At 42.2% G+C, this 18772-nt stretch overlaps 2 protein-coding genes and 1 long non-coding RNA gene across 4 annotated transcripts in view; 2 read left to right on the forward strand and 1 right to left on the reverse strand.

The window, feature by feature from the left end:
* Nucleotides 1-694, reverse strand: part of LOC309382249 — a 33966-nt gene extending 33272 nt beyond the window's left edge. The window contains exon 1 of the long non-coding RNA XR_014173647.1: nucleotides 569-694. This is a non-coding gene — a long non-coding RNA (uncharacterized lncRNA). The remainder of the gene's footprint in view (nucleotides 1-568) is intronic.
* LOC309382173 (tubulin alpha-1B chain) lies at nucleotides 678-18450 on the forward strand. Of its 2 annotated transcripts, none has more exons than XM_081933719.1 (4): nucleotides 678-817; nucleotides 15641-15863; nucleotides 15960-16108; nucleotides 17270-18450. In XM_081933719.1, exons 1-4 carry the CDS (start codon nucleotides 815-817, stop codon nucleotides 18248-18250), a joined length of 1356 nt encoding a protein of 451 aa, XP_081789845.1. In that variant the 5' UTR covers nucleotides 678-814; the 3' UTR covers nucleotides 18251-18450. The 2 variants fall into 2 exon arrangements, with proteins under 2 accessions (XP_081789845.1, XP_081789844.1); XM_081933718.1 differs by lacking the exon at nucleotides 678-817 and adding an exon at nucleotides 10529-10695.
* LOC309382183 (tubulin alpha-1A chain) lies at nucleotides 689-5234 on the forward strand. Its single transcript, XM_081933738.1, has 4 exons — nucleotides 689-817; nucleotides 3024-3246; nucleotides 3573-3721; nucleotides 4043-5234. Exons 1-4 carry the CDS (start codon nucleotides 815-817, stop codon nucleotides 5021-5023), a joined length of 1356 nt encoding a protein of 451 aa, XP_081789864.1. The 5' UTR covers nucleotides 689-814; the 3' UTR covers nucleotides 5024-5234.
* Nucleotides 18451-18772: the final 322 nt, after the last annotated feature.

The raw sequence follows: 18772 nt of genomic DNA on the forward strand, positions 1-18772 counted from the left end.
AGTCAATCGTTTATAGCCAAATGCAAAACGAAAGTCCTCTGCAGTATTTTTTTTTTCTCCACCCTGAACGGGAGATTTTGCAGATCAGGGTAGATTTTCGTGCTCATGAAAGCCACGAGGAAATAAAGGGATCCTGGCTTCAGTGGTAGTTCTTTGCTGGCGGCTTGCAGCATTTATTTATTTTTTACTATTCCCCCCGGTAAACGTTGCAGGCTCATCACATTCACTCACCAGCGGAGCAAAATTCCTTACTCTTCTCAACCTCGCCTTGCCTTTTGCTGAAATGCGCATTTTGAGTTGCGCCGTTACTTCGTTCAGAGGGGGAAGGGAGGGGTTGACGTATTGTCTGACATTTGTTCAAAGGGAAACGGTTATTGTTTTTAAAGCGAGTTTTCACGTTGTGCAGCGTCCCTTTCCCCTCTCTTTTTCCATGGATCTTAGCTCTTCCCTCCCCCCCCCACATATCCCCACCCCACGCGCACAAGTGATGAATGGAGAACTGTTCGGTCTCTTTGTCTGGAAGATGCAAACAGACTTGGGATGCTGAGCAGAGGAGGGGGGGAATTACCTCATCCTATGCGCCCGGAGCCAATCGCCGTTCTCCTCTCCTGCCTTCTCCTGGCAGATTGGGGGGTCTCGACCAACCGCAAAAAGCCTTGGCCGTCCCCATGGTGACAGGATTGTATATAGGCAGCCGCCTTAGACTATGTGCTACAGGTTCTCTTACATCGACCTCCTAAGAGTCGCGCTGTAAGAAAGCACCCCCCTCTCTCCGGTTCGAGTTCCCCCAAAGCTCGGCGACAAAGCAGCAACTATGGTAAGTGCCCGCGGCGGGTCTCCAAAGAGAGGAAGCCGGGAAAATCGCCGCAAGGCGTGTGTCGACAACCTCTCCTGTGCGCATTTAGACAGATCTCCCTTGTTCCCCCTTTCTCCCTGCTGGGTCTTTTCTCTTGTCCTCTATGGCGGGTCTTTGTTTTCCCGATCAGTTAAATCGTGCATAACTTAAGAGTCTCGGGAGAGCCGTGCAAATGTCGGGAAAAAAGCATTCCTCCTCCGTTTCCAATGCCCCAAAGATGGTCTTCTTCTCCCCTAAAAGGCGGCAGGAGCCCACCTGCTGGTCCAATGGCTTCAATCTAGAGAGGCAGTGAAAGACACGGGTGGCTCCCTTGCCCGCCTGGTGACCGCTAATTTCGTCCCCCCCCCCATAGCCTTTTATGCTGCAGAGGGGGAGCCCCACTTCGGACCAGAGGCGAGGGCTGACCGGGAGCAGATGAGCAGTTTGCCCTTAAGGCTGCTCTTCCTTTTAGGGAAAGAAAGCTCGTTGGGTGGTTCTTACTTCCAGGTCAGGGTGTCTTTGCCCGTGTTTGCTTTAAACACGGGCAAATCATACGATACACATCATATGATTAGATTCCCCTTTGAATCGTGTTCTAGCATTTTTTAAAACAAAAAAATCGGCTTGAAACGATTGGAGCCCGCAGGGAACGTAATTCAAAATGCTGTGGCCGATTACCGCATCGCCTCGTTCATCAGTCGAGAGGAAAGGCGTTACCAAATTGGGTGATGGGAACTTTTCGTGGTGGAGGAGGAGGAAGAGGTTGGAGCTAGCTCTGAGAAAGCCCGACGTCTCCATGGGAGGGTCGGTGGACTGCAGCTTGACCCGCCTTTGTGTGGAGTTAAAATGTCATTGAATTCAAAGGGATTGCACGGGAGGAAATTCTGGCTACTCGAGGAAGTCCCAGTGCCGCTATTTCCTCTGAGAAAAGCGGGGATCATCATCTGGGCTGAAGATGCCACGCCCTTTCGAGGCTCTAAAAAAATAACCTTGCCTTAAAACGGAGCATTGTTCCATCATCTGTGGCCGTCGGGGGAGAGAGAGACTGCCCAGTATCCCAGACTGCAGGGCAGGAAAAGTAGACCCCTCCCCTGAGAGCAGCCGTGCCCTGCAGCAGATTGGTCTGTCAGTGAATAGAAGGCAGAAGGTGCTGGCTGATGGAGCAGACAAAGAGTCTCCTCTGGCAGATGTGACCAGAATAATGAATGGGAGACAATGCTTTTCAGAGTCTTGCTACAGTGGCTTGCCTGTTTTCAACAAGTTCACTCCAATGGCTGAACTTTTTTTAAAAAACATTTTTAGCAGCCCATTTTTAATCCTGGATGCAACATTCCTAATGTAGGATTTCCAGTTCTGTAAAACTCTTTTATGTTGGGGGGAGGGGAGGGGAGGGTAAGACTGGTGAATGCAGTGTTTTACTCTTATTAAATACCTCATACCTACCTTAGGGTTTATCTTCTGGTTCAGCCATCCCATGGATTTAGTTCTCATTTCCAAGCATGGTTCTCAGCAGAACTGAGGTCAGAGGAAGGAAAAAACAGTTTAATGAGATCATGCAGAAATGACTCCAGCTGTGTTAATCCAGGGCACTGCACACACCCACCGACTGTCAGTGTGGGCGTTGCCAGAAAAATCATGGCTAGCTTTATGTTGAAGAGCATCTACCAAGTGTTCTTGGCTAGGGCGTGGCATTCCTTGGCAGTCTCTTTCCTTCAACCTGGTCCTCTCACATGATAGAATGACCTCTAGAACAATAGGTAAGTAAAATAAGAGAATAACTCAGGCTGAGCAGATTCAAATAAGAAAATAAAGAAGGGTGGGAGTGACATTTCAGCACTTCCTCAAAGGTGCGTTAGAACCAGACAAATTACATGGCTTATTTTTATTTTATTTCATTCTTAAATTGAGAGATTTGAGGGTTTTTCCCTTTTTGCCTCCCTAGTTCCCATTTGAAACTGGTTTGTTTTTAAGCAGGAACTAACAGCTGTGGTAATTGTTTTTAATTTTACTTGTGAAAGTTTTTCTCTGAGTGACCAGTGAACACAGTGTGGGTGTGTAAATTCTTATTCCCATATCCCACCAATAACAATGAAAGGCTGCACAACTCATTACAAATTAACCTTCTCTTCTTTTAGACAGAATATACCAATATATAAACCAATTTATACATTTTCTCCCCCACATTTAGCGTGAATGCATCTCTATCCACGTTGGCCAAGCCGGTGTCCAGATTGGCAATGCCTGCTGGGAGCTCTACTGCCTAGAACATGGCATCCAACCAGATGGGCAGATGCCCAGCGATAAGACCATTGGGGGAGGAGATGACTCCTTCAACACCTTCTTCAGTGAGACTGGAGCTGGCAAACACGTCCCCAGGGCTGTGTTTGTGGATTTGGAGCCAACAGTAATTGGTGAGTGTAAATATCAAAATGCCCAGCTGACTATGAGTCCAACTTTTCCCATACACTAGGAAAAGATTTGTAAGGATTTGTCTTTGCTATATTTCTAGCATCTGATAAATTTCCTAATTCACTTATATAGAGGGCAAAGCATCTCCATTTAATTTAAATCTTTATTTGGCACATAACCTAATTAAGCATGTATTTGAATATGAATAGCAAAAGGAGATCAAAGGAATAATACTTCACAAGAAAAAAGTCTCAGAAATATAACTTCTAGATTGTGTAATTAGATTGTGTCTTCTGATAGAAAAGTAATTTTATTTTGCTCTCCATAGATGAAGTGCGCACTGGAACATACCGCCAGCTATTCCACCCTGAGCAACTAATCACTGGCAAAGAAGATGCTGCTAACAACTATGCCAGGGGGCATTACACCATTGGCAAAGAGATCATTGACTTGGTCCTTGACAGGATTCGCAAATTGGTAACTATTTTGTCTTAAGGATTATCTGTAATATAAAGAATAGTAAACAAGTGACAATGATTTATATAATTCTGATGTATATCATCCAAAAAATAACGGCCAACAGAAACACTCAGCTGCAATATACTTCCTGTATAATAATAAATATGAATATATATTAGAATTTATAACATATATGATTGGAAAATAGTAAAATAACTTAATTAACAAAAGGTGATTGTTAAGTCTAAGAAAGCAGACGAAAAGATAAGTTTTACTTTTATCTATATTCTTTAGATGATTATTGGTATTATACATGTTAACTTTTATTTGTTCTAACAGGCTGACCAGTGCACAGGTCTCCAGGGTTTTCTGGTCTTCCACAGCTTTGGTGGTGGCACTGGCTCTGGCTTTACATCCTTGCTGATGGAGCGCCTGTCCGTTGACTATGGCAAGAAGTCCAAGCTGGAGTTCTCCATCTACCCAGCTCCCCAAGTATCCACAGCTGTCGTTGAGCCCTACAACTCCATCCTGACCACCCACACCACCCTGGAGCACTCTGACTGTGCCTTCATGGTAGACAACGAAGCCATCTATGACATTTGCCGACGAAACCTTGACATTGAGCGCCCCACCTACACCAATTTGAACAGGTTGATAGGCCAGATCGTGTCCTCCATCACAGCTTCCCTACGATTTGATGGTGCCCTAAATGTAGATCTGACAGAATTCCAGACCAACTTGGTGCCCTACCCTAGAATCCATTTCCCTCTGGCGACCTATGCTCCGGTCATCTCTGCTGAAAAAGCCTACCATGAGCAGCTTTCTGTAGCAGAGATCACTAATGCATGCTTTGAGCCAGCTAATCAGATGGTGAAATGTGACCCTCGTCATGGTAAATACATGGCCTGCTGCCTGTTGTACCGTGGTGATGTTGTTCCCAAAGATGTCAATGCTGCTATTGCCACCATCAAGACCAAACGTACCATCCAGTTTGTAGACTGGTGTCCCACCGGTTTCAAGGTTGGTATCAACTACCAGCCCCCGACCGTGGTCCCTGGAGGCGACTTGGCCAAAGTGCAGCGTGCAGTCTGCATGCTGAGCAACACCACAGCCATTGCTGAGGCCTGGGCCCGCCTGGACCATAAGTTTGACCTGATGTATGCCAAGCGTGCCTTTGTCCACTGGTACGTTGGGGAAGGGATGGAAGAAGGGGAGTTCTCAGAGGCTCGGGAGGACATGGCTGCTCTGGAGAAGGATTATGAGGAAGTGGGTGTGGATTCTGTTGAAGGAGAGGGTGAAGAGGAAGGAGAGGAATACTAAAGCAAAATGTCACAATGGTGCTGCTCATACAGGGAATATTAAGCTATTTAACAACATTCAGGTTTTGGTCTGATCGGTTAATTTGTGCGTATTCAGATACCATTGTTATCCCTACAATAACTGATCTGTGCTTTAAAACATGAAATGTTACAAGCCCAAACCATCTACTAAGGTTTTGGGTTTGTGAATAAAAATCATTCCCTGTCCTAGAGATGAATGTGTTCTGTCTTTATTGGTTGCATATTCCTGGGTTGTGGTAGGATACTGACCCAGTGGTCATATTTTTACATTATGTAAGAAAAAGCACTGCACTACAACAACGGTACAGATTAGTGTGTTCAGGTTGGGGCAACTCCGGCCCCTGAAATTAAATACATAAATGTAACATGACATATATGTCCCAATGTGTCTGGAAACATCCTCTTATTTAAGGGCTGAGACATATGTAGAATGAGACAACTAAATTGGGAAGTTAGAAAATCCTGGAAGACGGCAAGAGCAAACTACTCCCATATTGTTGACAAATACAGTTAGTACGTGAATATGTACAGTACTGTGATTGAGCTCAGCTCCAAATATTCTTTAGCTTAGCTGGCCACCTAAGTTTGTAATGAAAACCCCTAAGGGATATATTAAAATAGCATGCTAAATATATAAATATGACATGTTTTAACATAAATATATTGTTTCATCCTAAAGAATCTTACTAAAATGGTTCTTTTTAGATCTTAAAGGTTTGTTACTGTCATGGAGGAAAGCAAATGATAATATTATCTAGAAAGCTACCATTAACTTACAATTAGGTAGGTTGTCTATAAGATATAAAAAGTGATGCACCTGTAGGTATGGGAGACGTGTGTCCAACACACATTTCCCATAATTATATGAATATGACAGGACTTATTTAACACTAAATTGTTTCTATTTTCATTTGAGTTACATATTTTGTTGTTACATTAGTTCATTTATATACAATCATAATGGGTATACCAGTGTTGTTCAAATAAAGAGTATATTTTTGAGCAGAGGAATGCATTTGATCATGCTCCAAAATTACATGGAGAACATTACAGAACAAAGAACAATGCTGATCCAGGCAAAAACTAATTTTAACTATTAAAAGGCAATTAAATACATATATATTACTCCAATATATTTATCACTTTTCCCTTTCCAATGTTTGGAGTAGCTTTGGAAATTTTTAAACAAATTGACAATACTATGATAAAGAATTATCATGCTACATATAGTGTACATTTTCCTGTCCTTTTAATTTTTTAAATTATTTGCACAAAAGAAAAAAAGAAATTTTTAAACCAAATATTCATTATTCAAGGACTATTGAATTCCTATATGCATAATATACATATAGGTACTTAGACTGACATAACTGAGTTGACCTTGGCAACTTCAGGGACATATCCATGCAATGCTCTGGATAATCCGGAACCAGATCCCCACTCAGGTCCAATTTATTGGGTGAATTTAGACCAATCATCTTCTCTCAGTTCAATTTACCTCACATGATTGCTATAGAGGAAATGAGGGGAGACTTCAGGGAGGAGATCTAGACTAGAGCATTAAGAGTAAAAGTAAATATAAATGCAATAACAACATATTATCAATAGATACATTACATTTCTTCCCTTTTGGTTTTGTAGGACTATGATTCTTACTGTTTTGTGGGGAACTCTGTCTACTTCAGTCATTTTGCATACTCTATCAAATACATTTAAGTTTTGTCAACCATGGTCACTCACTGCAAGGACTGCCTTCTGAGCAAGTTTGAGATATTGGGAGCTGGAGTGAACCTGGTGAACCTGTTGACAATTTTCCCTTCTATTCCCACATAACAAGACCAGTAAACTTGTGTTAAAAATATCCCACTGGCAGATTGGTAACATGGACAAGGAACCCAGACTGAAGCAAGAGACAGTTGTTTTAATACAGTTCTGAGAGCTTCCTCCCCCTCTACCCCACAATCTTCCTCTGCCTCACCAACCTGTCAACACAACTATTTTTGCAGCAATTTTCACAGGTATACAACCAATACAATACAAAATAAAAATAAAAAACCAATGCAAATGAACACAATAATAAAAATAGAAAGTGTAGAAAGAAATAAAAATATAGTAAGGAAAATTAAATATATAAAGAAATTTCTTTTCCCTTTATCACAAGTGTAAATAATTTTAATAACTTATCACCTTTAATAATAAAGCAAATGATCTATTCTTCTCACATCACATTTTTTATAAACAAATCCTTAAAACTTCATAATTTCAGTCGTAACTAACAAAAATCAATTAAGTGTTACTAGAAATCACTTACCTATTTAAGTCCCTTTATAATTCTAATATAGAAAAAAATAAGCCACTTTCTCAGTTTGCTATTTGTTTATTCCTTTTAATGTTTAGACATCACTCAGCTTCTTTTGCATATCCAATAGAGCATCTTTTTCCATATCATTCTTACAACCATCTTTTGTATTTAAATCCCTATTCAGATCAGTTTCTGTGTTGTCAAATATATAACTTAGTCCTCTTTCATAACATCTTTCAAGCACTATACAGATACTCTTAAAAATTAATTTCAGAGTCCACTGTTCAAACATATTCAATATGTCCAATATTACAGTATTTTACTTCAATTTACAGTGAATCACATTTAAATGTTCTTTTAAGGTGCTGGAATTCCCCCCCCCCCCTAATGGCTTGTTAACTTTTCTACAATTACCTTATTTATTTGAAGCCCTTGGATTCTTAAGCACCTGTTTCAATGGATCTATCCCAACCTTGCCAGGTAAAAGCCTCACATTACACTAGTCCAAATCTACCCTGCCATACTTTTGAGCTATTGATGATGGCTCTCCCTATAAGCTGCTGATGCTGAGAGGGAGTTGGAATGAAGCTAAATGAGTCTACAATCATTGCCTTTAAATTGTCCTACACAGTAACTCTGTTAGGGGCAAGACTATTCTCAAGTCTTGTTAGTGAGCCAGGCTATGGAATAGTTGCTGAAGAAACACAAGCCAGCTCAAAGACTGGAGGAATCCACATTAACATGGCTGTGGAGAAGAGCACTCACTATTCATCATCGCAGCCTACTATCCACAATACCTAGTTTCACAAGACATGCTAAAACCAGAACCAGGTACAAAGTTTTTATTAAACTAAGCTGAAGTCTGCAAAGTGATATTACAGTTTACAGCCAGCCAACACATCAGAAACACTTAATACCTAAGTGCATCATACTAATATGGAATGTTTAATCTTTGGCAGTCCAAGCTACCTGTTAAAGGTGTGTGTGTGTGTGTGTGCTACACATGCCATCTTGAGCTCCTGCATTAAAGAGTGAAATTATTTACGGATTATTTTTTTTTTTTTGTAAAAAAAAAAAAAAGGCTGGAGAAAACACAGCGTCCAGAGCTTTTTGTTATCTGGCTTGAAAGCAAGAAGATCGGGGCCACATGTGCCCCAAAAATGTGAGCGAAGTGCGCACTCCGGCTGCAGACAGGAATTAGAACCAGCGCGGCCCCACCCTGTCTGGGGAATGTGTGTCACGGCTTCTGCCAAGTGCTGCCGGGGTTTGGTGGCGATTTAGGGCAGGCGACACATCACCCAAAAGTAGACCCGATTTTTGCCGTGTACCACACCATAGCGGGGCAAGGGCAGGCAGGGCAACATAAACCAGGACAGAGATTCCAGCTCGTGAAAAACGGGAGCAGGGGGTACCATCAATATCGTGAGCGATTAGGAGGCTGAGCAAGAAGCAGCAATTCATCGGGAATGTTTGAGGGGATTAGAAAAGGGATGGGGTTTGTGGAAGGCTGCGGCTCGGTGGGGGAGGGCCTGGTAAATGAATGTGGCAAGAGATGCCGCAATCTTTAACTACAAATGGTACCCGGCAGAGCGAGCACGTGCAAGAGAAAAGATGGCGCTTCTTCTGTAAGGTCTCCTCGTCGCTCTTCTTCCTGACTCCGAATTCTTCGGCGATGTAATTCTAACTTTGTACAGAATAGAACAGCAATGTCGGGAAAAAAGGACTGGCTCTTTTTTTCTCTTCAGTCTCAGCCCGATTCTTCTCTTACATGGCGCAACTGAGAACGCTTTGTTCATTATTCAGCATCTTTTTCGTCTCTTTCCCCCCCCTAATCTGCGACAAGGAGGTGGCGTTTAGGTGCCTCTGTCGGGAGGCTTGCAGATTGCAGCCGCAAAAACGCAGCCTCTGGTCGTCATCGGTGCCGCAGTTTTTCTCTGCAGGATAAAACTGCGGTCTCACTGCTTGGTCTCACTTCGCCCCCGCTCTGCAGCTGTTATTTATGGCTTCCGGAACATTCCTAATGTTCTCCATCTTTTGATCCTGTTTAATCCTTGCCCACGTGAGCACGCAGGTTTCTTTGGTCTTTAAACTAGGATAAAATGTATTTTTCTGAGCCTTTGGGTTCAGCGCCCGATCACGCTGCATGTTCAGTTAGCAACAAGCTAATACAAACTGCAATTGTTACTTTATTTCTTTTCTTCCATTGCCCATCCTACAAAATTCTCCCTCGATTGCGACGTCGGAAGGAAATGCGGAATGAACTTAAATTGAACCTCAGTTAAAAAAAACCACATCGGTTATGCAGAAGTCTTTGCAGCTGTCGACCATTTGTCTTCCCCCCCACCCAATTCCATTAAGACTTGGAGCATTACAAATGTTTGAATACTGCAGGCAACGTTGTATAATTTGCTATTTTAAAAGTATATCAGACTTGCGCTGAAAAAGTATTGTAATTGAGGAAATTGAGGTGGGTGTAGGGAGGATTGCAAATCCCCCCCGCTTTAAATTAGAATCAAACAGTTGTATGAACAAATGTATCCCTACTTTAAATGTCAAGAAATTTATTTTTTTTTCTTTACGGCAGGCAGACTTAAATGGAGACTAAGTACCCATTTGTAGCGATTATCTCCTTGGGGATTCCTCGCCTAGTTTATTTCTCTGCGGTTCTTCCTGTACAAATGATCTTAGATTTTGCCTCTGCTCGAAAAAATATGTGTATCTTCCTTGATTTACCCCGTTATAATTGCCACTCCGAAGGAACAAGTGATTCATCTCTCTGGATTCCTCGCCAGAGTTGGTTAAAAGATGGGCAGCGATATATTTTTAATACTTAAAAAAAAGAAAATATTAAAATATTCATAACTCATCCTTGAACTACTCTAGCTCGTTCCTGCAAGGTTTTTCAGTGCACATAAACTTGAGCGTTACATAAAAATCTTTCGCTGAAGACTTTGCTCGGCTGCTTCCTATGTTAAAGAGGAAGAACGCGGATTACTTCGCCTCCTCAGATGTGCGATTTTTTTTCTCTTCCACCCATCAAAAATCTCCTGTTTCCCATAGCAAAAGGAGGGTCATTGGTCTCAGCCAATCACTAATTATGAGCTCACAGATGGACGTGGAGGTTGGTCCAATGGCAACCGCGTAATCAGTTTATTATACTAAATACATGTAAGGCCAGCTTCCCCATCCAGCCCTGAGAGTGAGATGTGATATAAAAGCAGCGGGGCGGCCCCTTCCTCTTCCATTCTGTTACTTACATCGACTCTTAGCTTGTCGGGAGAAGTAACATCCGAGGCTTCCATTTAATTCCCCCTTCTCCTGTTTCTTGCCATTCCTTCGTCAGCATCATGGTAAGTGGAGGAGGAGGAGATGGGTCGGGAGCGATTAGATGCTGATCCAAGAGAACCTCGGGGAAGGGTTGCAGGGGAAGTAGGCGAAAAGAACGCGAAGGCTGGGTGGGAATTATCGGAAAGAGAAAAAAATAGCAGGGGAGATGCACTTATTAGCTTTTCCCAGCCATGCGCCCTCCAGATGGATAGAAGCTGCAAAACCTTAAGATAAAAGGAGAGAGAGAAGAGGGAGGAAGGGAAGATCATAGATGGTTAATTCCTAGAAAGGGATTCTGGTTCGGCTGTCCCGAGCGGAACGGAGAGGTGACGTGGGCTTGGTGGGCGAGCCAGGGAAACGGGCGGAGAGGAGAGAACGAGCGTAAGGCGTTACTGCTTGCGCTGGCCACGGCTTGAAACCGAAGGGCGGGAACGTGGGTCAGTCGCATTCCGAGGACTGCGGGGGTTGGGGTGGAGTACGCGGGGAATGTTCTGGAACAGCTTTCCCAGCTCCAGGGCCCTCCGGATGAGCAACTAGCTGGGTTTTTTTTAAAGGTACAGTAGGGCCAGGCGTCTGGAGGACGCAAATTGAATTACGCTGTCTTGGAAAATGGGCGGGAGGCCCCCCAACCGTCTTGAAAGAAACGACCGAGAGGTGGAGGGGGGGAAGGTCGTAGAAAAGCTGGCCGCCTTTAGCCATACGCCTATCGTCCCGTTAGTCACGATACTCGTCTAAAGTGATTCACTGTTTCTCGCTGCAAGTCCTGAAATGGACTATTTAGGAGTTCATACGTCCCGCCTGTGCTGAAGAGAGCGCGAAAAAGCCCTCAGGTTTTTTAAAGGATTGATTTGAATCCAGTCCTAACCAGTCTAGCCCTAATAACTAGACCACCACTTCGCTCTGGGCTGTCGTAAGCCCGACCAGCTGCGAAATGTTTCACTCGAAGGGAGATGGTCGCTTCCCTTCACGGCAGAAAGCGGCGATTTCCCCTCGGCCCCTCCCGCCACGGCCGTTACATTTTCCCGCGCGGGAGGCCGATCTGCCTCGAGCCGCATGCGCATGCGCGTATCCTCGAGATGGGCGCTGAAGCTGCTCTGGTGGAGCTGCGCGAGCGCTTTCAGTTTCTTGGAACTGCTGGGCTTGCCAAATGCGACTGATCATGAGTCGGTTTTCCAAAAGGGAAGCCTATCCAACCTCCTAACTCAGTGGGAGACAAAAAGTTTTAGAAGCCTCACAGGAGGCTAGGCAGGATTGGGGGAAGCGGTCATCTGAATCTTTAGCAAGGCGGGTGCCTGGGCCCTACAGTTTAATGGAAGGGATATGAGGCAGTCCCTCAAATAACCCGGCCCTGTGGCATGAAGGGCTTTAGGAGTGACAGAAATGAAGGCACTTCAAGTTTGAAATAGTGGTATGGAATGGACACATTATGGTACCCCCATCATAATTTGTGCTGCTGCATTCTGGCTCAATGGTTCCTTAAAGTGCAGCCCTGTGTAATATACCTCAAGTGAGAGGTGACCAAGCATGGATCATTAGAATCTCTCTTTGAAAAAAAAACAGGTGCAATTGGCATGCAAGGTGAGCCTATTCGAAGAACCTTTTTGTCATAACTGGCACTTGCTCTTAAGGCAGGAACCATGAGTATAAGAGGATTCTCAAATTGCACCCAGTTCTGTCTTGGGGAATGCTATCCCTTTGGGAGCTAAAATAGAACATCTACAAGTCTAGCTGGTTCCAAAGCCCTTAATCTCTAGACTTTGAAGCCATCACTTAATTGCCCTGCTTAATACTGTATTTAATATCCCTCCAGATACTGTCTGGAACTGACCTAGGATGAAAGAGGAAACCACTGTAACAGGGTACCTTCTTCTAACCTCCCCCCCCCCATTTGTGCTGAGAACCAGGGTGGATACACTACTCACAGATAATGTCACATATCATCTGCAACTGACATTAATGTCATCTCAGTGCTGTCTTCCAGTCTGAAAGTTGACTCAAGGGTCTAGATAATCTATTCTTTCACAGGACCTTATGGAGCTGCAAACTTGACCACCTTTCCTAAAAAGGGGAAGTTTAGTAATATGACAAAAATGGTCTAGAAACATTAGGTCCAGGGATGGGTTGGGGGGGAGGGGACAGACACACAATCTCTTAAGTACCAGAACCATACTATTTCTTAAGGAAATATTTCATGCACACACATCTTCCAATAGACCTCTAGTCACTTAGGAGGGACACAGATATATGAAGAGTGCTTATTTTCCCATGACCAACAGACTCAACTCTTCTCAGATAACTCTAGACTACCTCAATCATCTCCAAAGTACATTTCAGATCAGGTTCAAGCAATTTTGTCTCGCAGATCCCTCAAATAGTCTATACAGCAGTTCTGCAGATGTACTCCAGATCAAATCCTACCTAGGAGGGACTGGGTTACTTGAGTAGAACTGCTGTCTGTCTGTCTGCAGACACAATAGAGGGAAGATACAACATTTTACTACCCAGTAATCATTAATAATGGCTCTTCCTGATCACATTTGCTCTTCATTTTCCCCAGAGGTACTCTAGGTGATCTGCTTTATCTCTTGAGAACCAGGAAATTTTCTGAGATCTTGAAACAATGAAAGCTCACATGGGCATGGTCTGATCTAAGGTTACCACTCCCCTCTATCCCAGATAGTGACTAAGACCTCAATTGAACAAAGCCACAGGAATAGCCCCATTTTTTTCTGCTCAAACTCATTAGGTCCCACTAAGCCCCTTGGGCAGACTAAATAGATTCTCCCTGCAGAGGGGAGTGGCTGCATTGAGCAGCTCTGCAATGCAGTGGGAAAGCTGATACAGTAGCAGTAATCCACTGATACTTAAATTTATCAACAACTACAACCCTGTTTTGAGGTTATATTCATACTGTATATGTATCTATGCTGTTTGTTTAACTGGGATTTATTCAGCCCAGTTTTTAAATTGATAGGTCACATTGAATCATAAACCAGAAATCTGGAATACAAAAATCAAGATAATCACAAGATGATAGAAAAAATCTAATGGTTATGCAGCCTGGATTTTTGCTCTTGGAATGTGTATCCCTGTAAAAACCAACCATTGACTGATAAGCTAACTAGTTATGGTTGGCAAATTTGTATTTTAAAGTTCCCTGTAATCCATTTCTGCTCTGATGTATCATAAATTAAGCCTTCTGTTTTCAAATCTTCAGGATCCAGACTTCATCCCTTTTAAAAAATTTCCCTGCATTTTGTAATTGATTATCCTTTGGAATTTAAATGTACAAGTTTTCTTTGCACATATGTGTGCATTTGCAGAGGTGCACTAATTACAAACTATATAATTATTTCATACAAATGCTGCAAATTATATCAGATCTAACACAAAAGTCATTTTTCATAATGCTGTAGAAAAGTGCACACAGAAGTCAGTATTAAACATCAGTGAAATCTGTGCATGCTTAAAGTACATGGCTGAAACAACTATTAGTGGTCATAAGAATTTAGTACAGTTGTCAGATTTGAACAGCTTATCTGCCTCTTTAGAAGGCAGTCTCCTGTCATTTAAAAGGCTTAATTGCCAGACATCTTTGTGCCATCTGTTGAGTGTAAGATTCTTAACAAGGTCTTAAAGGAATGTGTTACAACAGGTGGTGCTCAGCAGGTTGAGCTGGGTCTGTGTAATGAACACAAACTCGTGAAGGGAATGCAGGAAGACACATGTGCCAGGAATTTAAATCAAGGCCTTAGATAAGTCAAGAACAGGCTGTAAGCAGATGTTCCACAGAGGAAATCAATGCTAGGGGAAAATCTGCTTGGCCTGTTTCCTCTTTGTAGATGTGGGAGGCTGACTGCATCCTTTTTGCTTTCTGCTTTGCAAGAAATGTGACTGCTGGTGCAGGGAGTGGCAGGAGGGAGTAGCTCATTTATGACATTTTTAGAGACTACAGAATTCCTATCTGACTAACTCTTAGATATTAAATTTTATCATACTTGGAAATAAAAACTTAAGAGTGCATTTCTTTGTGTTGTAAACTGAAATTACAGTTTTAGTGGGATTCTAAACTGGAACATAAAAATGTCCTCTGTTACATATTAATAATGTGTGTTGAGTCTAATATATTGATCAGTTTTATTCGAAGAAGTTTGAATGCTGAAAGCCTTCATTTATGACTTCTTTGGAACAACCTGACTTAGTCTTGTGCCATGGTCCTTGGCTTTTCATTGGTAATTGTTTGTTTTTTAACTTCAAACATGGCATGAAGACAGGCCAGACATGAAACAGAAAAACAAAGATAGGATAATGCAGAATTAAGTTGGCAGTGATTTTTTCTTGTCACCATAATGAAGGCTAGGTTCTCTTTATAAGCTGCCCAGAATTGCCTTCAACTGCAATTAGGCAGCATATAAATTTAATAAAATAAAAATAAATAGAGGCTCAATAACAGGTGGCAATATTTAAGAATCAAAAGATCTTGACATTTCCAAGAAAAATAATCTCTGTTCTTTATCCTTAATTTTTGATTTTTTTTAAACTATCTTGCTTTGCATGTAATGAGTCTATCTCATATATTAGTTTCACCTTTAAGTTGCATTACTGAAATAAATGAACTTTTGCACATATTCTAATTTTATGAGTTTCACCTGTATATACATTGTTATGTTCTATAAAGGATAACTCTTTTAATGCAGACCAAAAGCTCATTAAGTCTAACATCTAGTTTGCTGCAGTGGCTAATCAGATGTCCTGAAAGCCCTCAGCCAAGATTGATAATCTCTTCTTGGAAATTGACTGGCATGTAGTCTGGAGGTCTACACTGATCATTTTAAAACTCAATATTTAATCTAGGCATGGGCTGCTGTTACTGAGAAAGGTAGAATGAAAGAGAATTTATCAAATTTTTATACCACCCATCTTATCTAAGTGAGAAATATACAGCTTTACGGTTTCTCCTTGCTACAGCGTGAGTGCATCTCCATCCACGTTGGCCAAGCCGGTGTCCAGATTGGCAATGCCTGCTGGGAGCTCTACTGCCTAGAACATGGCATCCAACCAGATGGGCAGATGCCCAGTGATAAGACCATTGGGGGAGGAGATGACTCCTTCAACACCTTCTTCAGTGAGACTGGAGCTGGCAAACACGTCCCCAGGGCTGTATTTGTGGATTTGGAACCAACAGTGATTGGTGAGTAAGACAACTCATATATATATATATTTATGCATATATATATTTTATTAAAAGAATATAGAGATCTTAATTTGGGACATTTTTTCCAAACAGATGAAGTGCGCACTGGAACATACCGCCAGCTATTCCACCCTGAGCAACTAATCACTGGCAAAGAAGATGCTGCTAACAACTATGCCAGGGGGCATTACACCATTGGCAAAGAGATCATTGACTTGGTCCTTGACAGGATTAGAAAATTGGTAAATAATTTACATATTTGTATAAGTGAACATTTGGGATAATCTTGATAGAAGAAAAATAACTTTGGAGTAGTTAGCATCTGATAGGGCAGGTGCTATAATAAAGAGCTCACCTGGATCCTGCAAATTTAGCTCAGGGGTGTCCAAACTTTTTGCAAGGAGGGCCAGATTTGGTGAGGTGAAAATGTGTGGGGTCAACCATTCAGCCTGACATTCTTGGAACCATTAACAATAAATGCAAATGAACTATTTTATGAAAGACTAAACAAATAACTCCAGTGGGGAGAAGAGGCTGCAGGCCACTCGAAATTTGAAAATGGGCCGCAATTGGTCCCTGGGCCAGGCTTTGAACATGCCTACCTTAGCTGATGGGACCCAGGTCACGCCCATCCTGCTGAACCAGACAGGACTGGTAGAAATCCTTTTTATCTTTTACTAGGTCCATAACTTTTTTTTTTCTTGAATTTGATAGGAGTTGATTACATATGAACAAAGTTCAAAACAACCCTGTTTGACATTAGAATTTGCCTTTATAACTTTACCTAGATTAATTATCTAGTCTCTTTACTAGTATGATTAACTGTTTCTTGTATGCTTTAATATTGGGCTATTACTTATAGCACCATTTTGTTGGTGCTTACACCCTGAGCTGAATATTGACAAATTGGAATAATTAAAGTGGCAGCAGACTGGGAATTTACAAGCTTATTTTTTTGGTGGCAAGAATACATAAGCAGAGAGACAAAATATAAGAGATATTTGTTCCTAGCCACACTGATGCAAAGTGAGAAATGTACATTGAGGTCATGCAAATACATTAATGGTGCAGTTGCCTCAGGGTGCATGTGTCTTCCCTGATCCATAAAATCTATGAAACTGAAAAATGCCTGGTTATTGCAAGGACAGAAATACCATCAGTGACTTTAAAAAAATCATTCCACAAAGAATAATTACAGAAGTATTATTTTGTAAGCTTAAAACTTAGGAAGTATCATATTTTGTACTGGAAGTAGTAACACTAGTTACTTAATTAGGCCTTGTTTATAACTATATACTTTAAAATAATCTTGAAACTGACATGGTTCTGTTGATTTAATGTATTCAGAGATAAAAACAATTCCTGAAATTACTGCATGAAATATTTGGTTTTTTCCCCAACAGGCCGACCAGTGCACAGGTCTCCAGGGTTTTCTGGTCTTCCACAGCTTTGGTGGTGGTACTGGCTCTGGCTTTACATCCTTGCTGATGGAACGCCTGTCCGTTGACTATGGCAAGAAGTCCAAGCTGGAGTTCTCCATCTACCCAGCTCCCCAAGTATCCACAGCTGTCGTTGAGCCCTACAACTCCATCCTGACCACCCACACCACCCTGGAGCACTCCGACTGTGCCTTCATGGTAGACAATGAAGCCATCTATGACATTTGTCGACGAAACCTTGACATTGAGCGCCCCACCTACACCAACCTCAACCGCCTTATCAGCCAGATCGTGTCCTCCATCACAGCTTCCCTGCGATTTGATGGTGCCCTGAATGTAGATCTGACAGAATTCCAGACCAACTTGGTGCCCTACCCTAGAATCCATTTCCCTCTGGCGACCTATGCTCCGGTCATCTCTGCTGAAAAAGCCTACCATGAGCAGCTTTCTGTAGCAGAGATCACTAATGCATGCTTTGAGCCAGCTAATCAGATGGTGAAATGTGACCCTCGTCATGGTAAATACATGGCCTGCTGCCTGTTGTACCGTGGTGATGTTGTTCCCAAAGATGTCAATGCTGCTATTGCCACCATCAAGACCAAACGCAGCATCCAGTTTGTAGACTGGTGTCCCACCGGTTTCAAGGTTGGTATCAACTACCAGCCCCCGACCGTGGTCCCCGGAGGCGACTTGGCCAAAGTGCAGCGTGCAGTCTGCATGCTGAGCAACACCACAGCCATTGCTGAGGCCTGGGCCCGCCTGGACCATAAGTTTGACCTGATGTATGCCAAGCGTGCCTTTGTCCACTGGTACGTTGGGGAAGGGATGGAAGAAGGGGAGTTCTCAGAGGCTCGGGAGGACATGGCTGCTCTGGAGAAGGATTATGAGGAAGTGGGTGTGGATTCTGTTGAAGGAGAGGGTGAAGAGGAAGGAGAGGAATATTAGACCTGCTTTGCCACATCTCAGCTGCATGGCTCGTCTCCATGATGTTTCATTTAACACACTTAGCTTACTAGTTACCTGGGGCAGTGATACTACAAAGGAATGCAGCAGATACTAGGATGTCTTGCCATTCCATCATGTGATCATGTCAATTTTCCATGTCTTAAACGTATCATGTCTGTGAAATAAAATGCTATAAAACATTTTGAGTATGTGACATTCAATATATTTTTTAACAAATGTCTCAAGTGTAAGATTTTCTGCAACATAAATATGAAATCTATTTTAGGCTATTAACTTTGGTGTACAATCTACCTTAACTAATTCACAAAATCAGCCATAGAAGTTTAAAGTTATAAATCAAATTTTCCTGGCATTATTAACTTTTACAATAAGTAGGCAAAAATTTTATATAGAAAACTTCAGATCATTTCTTTTGATTTCATCTTCTAAACCGGTATACATGTCCATAGTCTCTGATTAAATCTTTCCTATATTGAAAGAAATTTGCCAATTAATCCTCCA

Source organism: Natrix helvetica (assembly GCF_964273705.1).
Source record: "Natrix helvetica genome assembly, chromosome: 1".
Taxonomy (NCBI): Eukaryota; Metazoa; Chordata; class Lepidosauria; order Squamata; family Natricidae; genus Natrix; species Natrix helvetica.

What these genes read in the sequence shown, in the direction of transcription:
- LOC309382173 (XM_081933719.1), top strand. An exon ending in TTTGGAACCAACAGTGATTG is followed by an intron (nt 15,864 to 15,959) that starts GTGAGTAAGACA and finishes TTTTCCAAACAG; the next exon opens with ATGAAGTGCGCACTGGAACA. An exon ending in TTGACAGGATTAGAAAATTG is followed by an intron (nt 16,109 to 17,269) that starts GTAAATAATTTA and finishes TTTCCCCAACAG; the next exon opens with GCCGACCAGTGCACAGGTCT.
- LOC309382183 (XM_081933738.1), top strand. An exon ending in TTTGGAGCCAACAGTAATTG is followed by an intron (nt 3,247 to 3,572) that starts GTGAGTGTAAAT and finishes TGCTCTCCATAG; the next exon opens with ATGAAGTGCGCACTGGAACA. An exon ending in TTGACAGGATTCGCAAATTG is followed by an intron (nt 3,722 to 4,042) that starts GTAACTATTTTG and finishes TTGTTCTAACAG; the next exon opens with GCTGACCAGTGCACAGGTCT.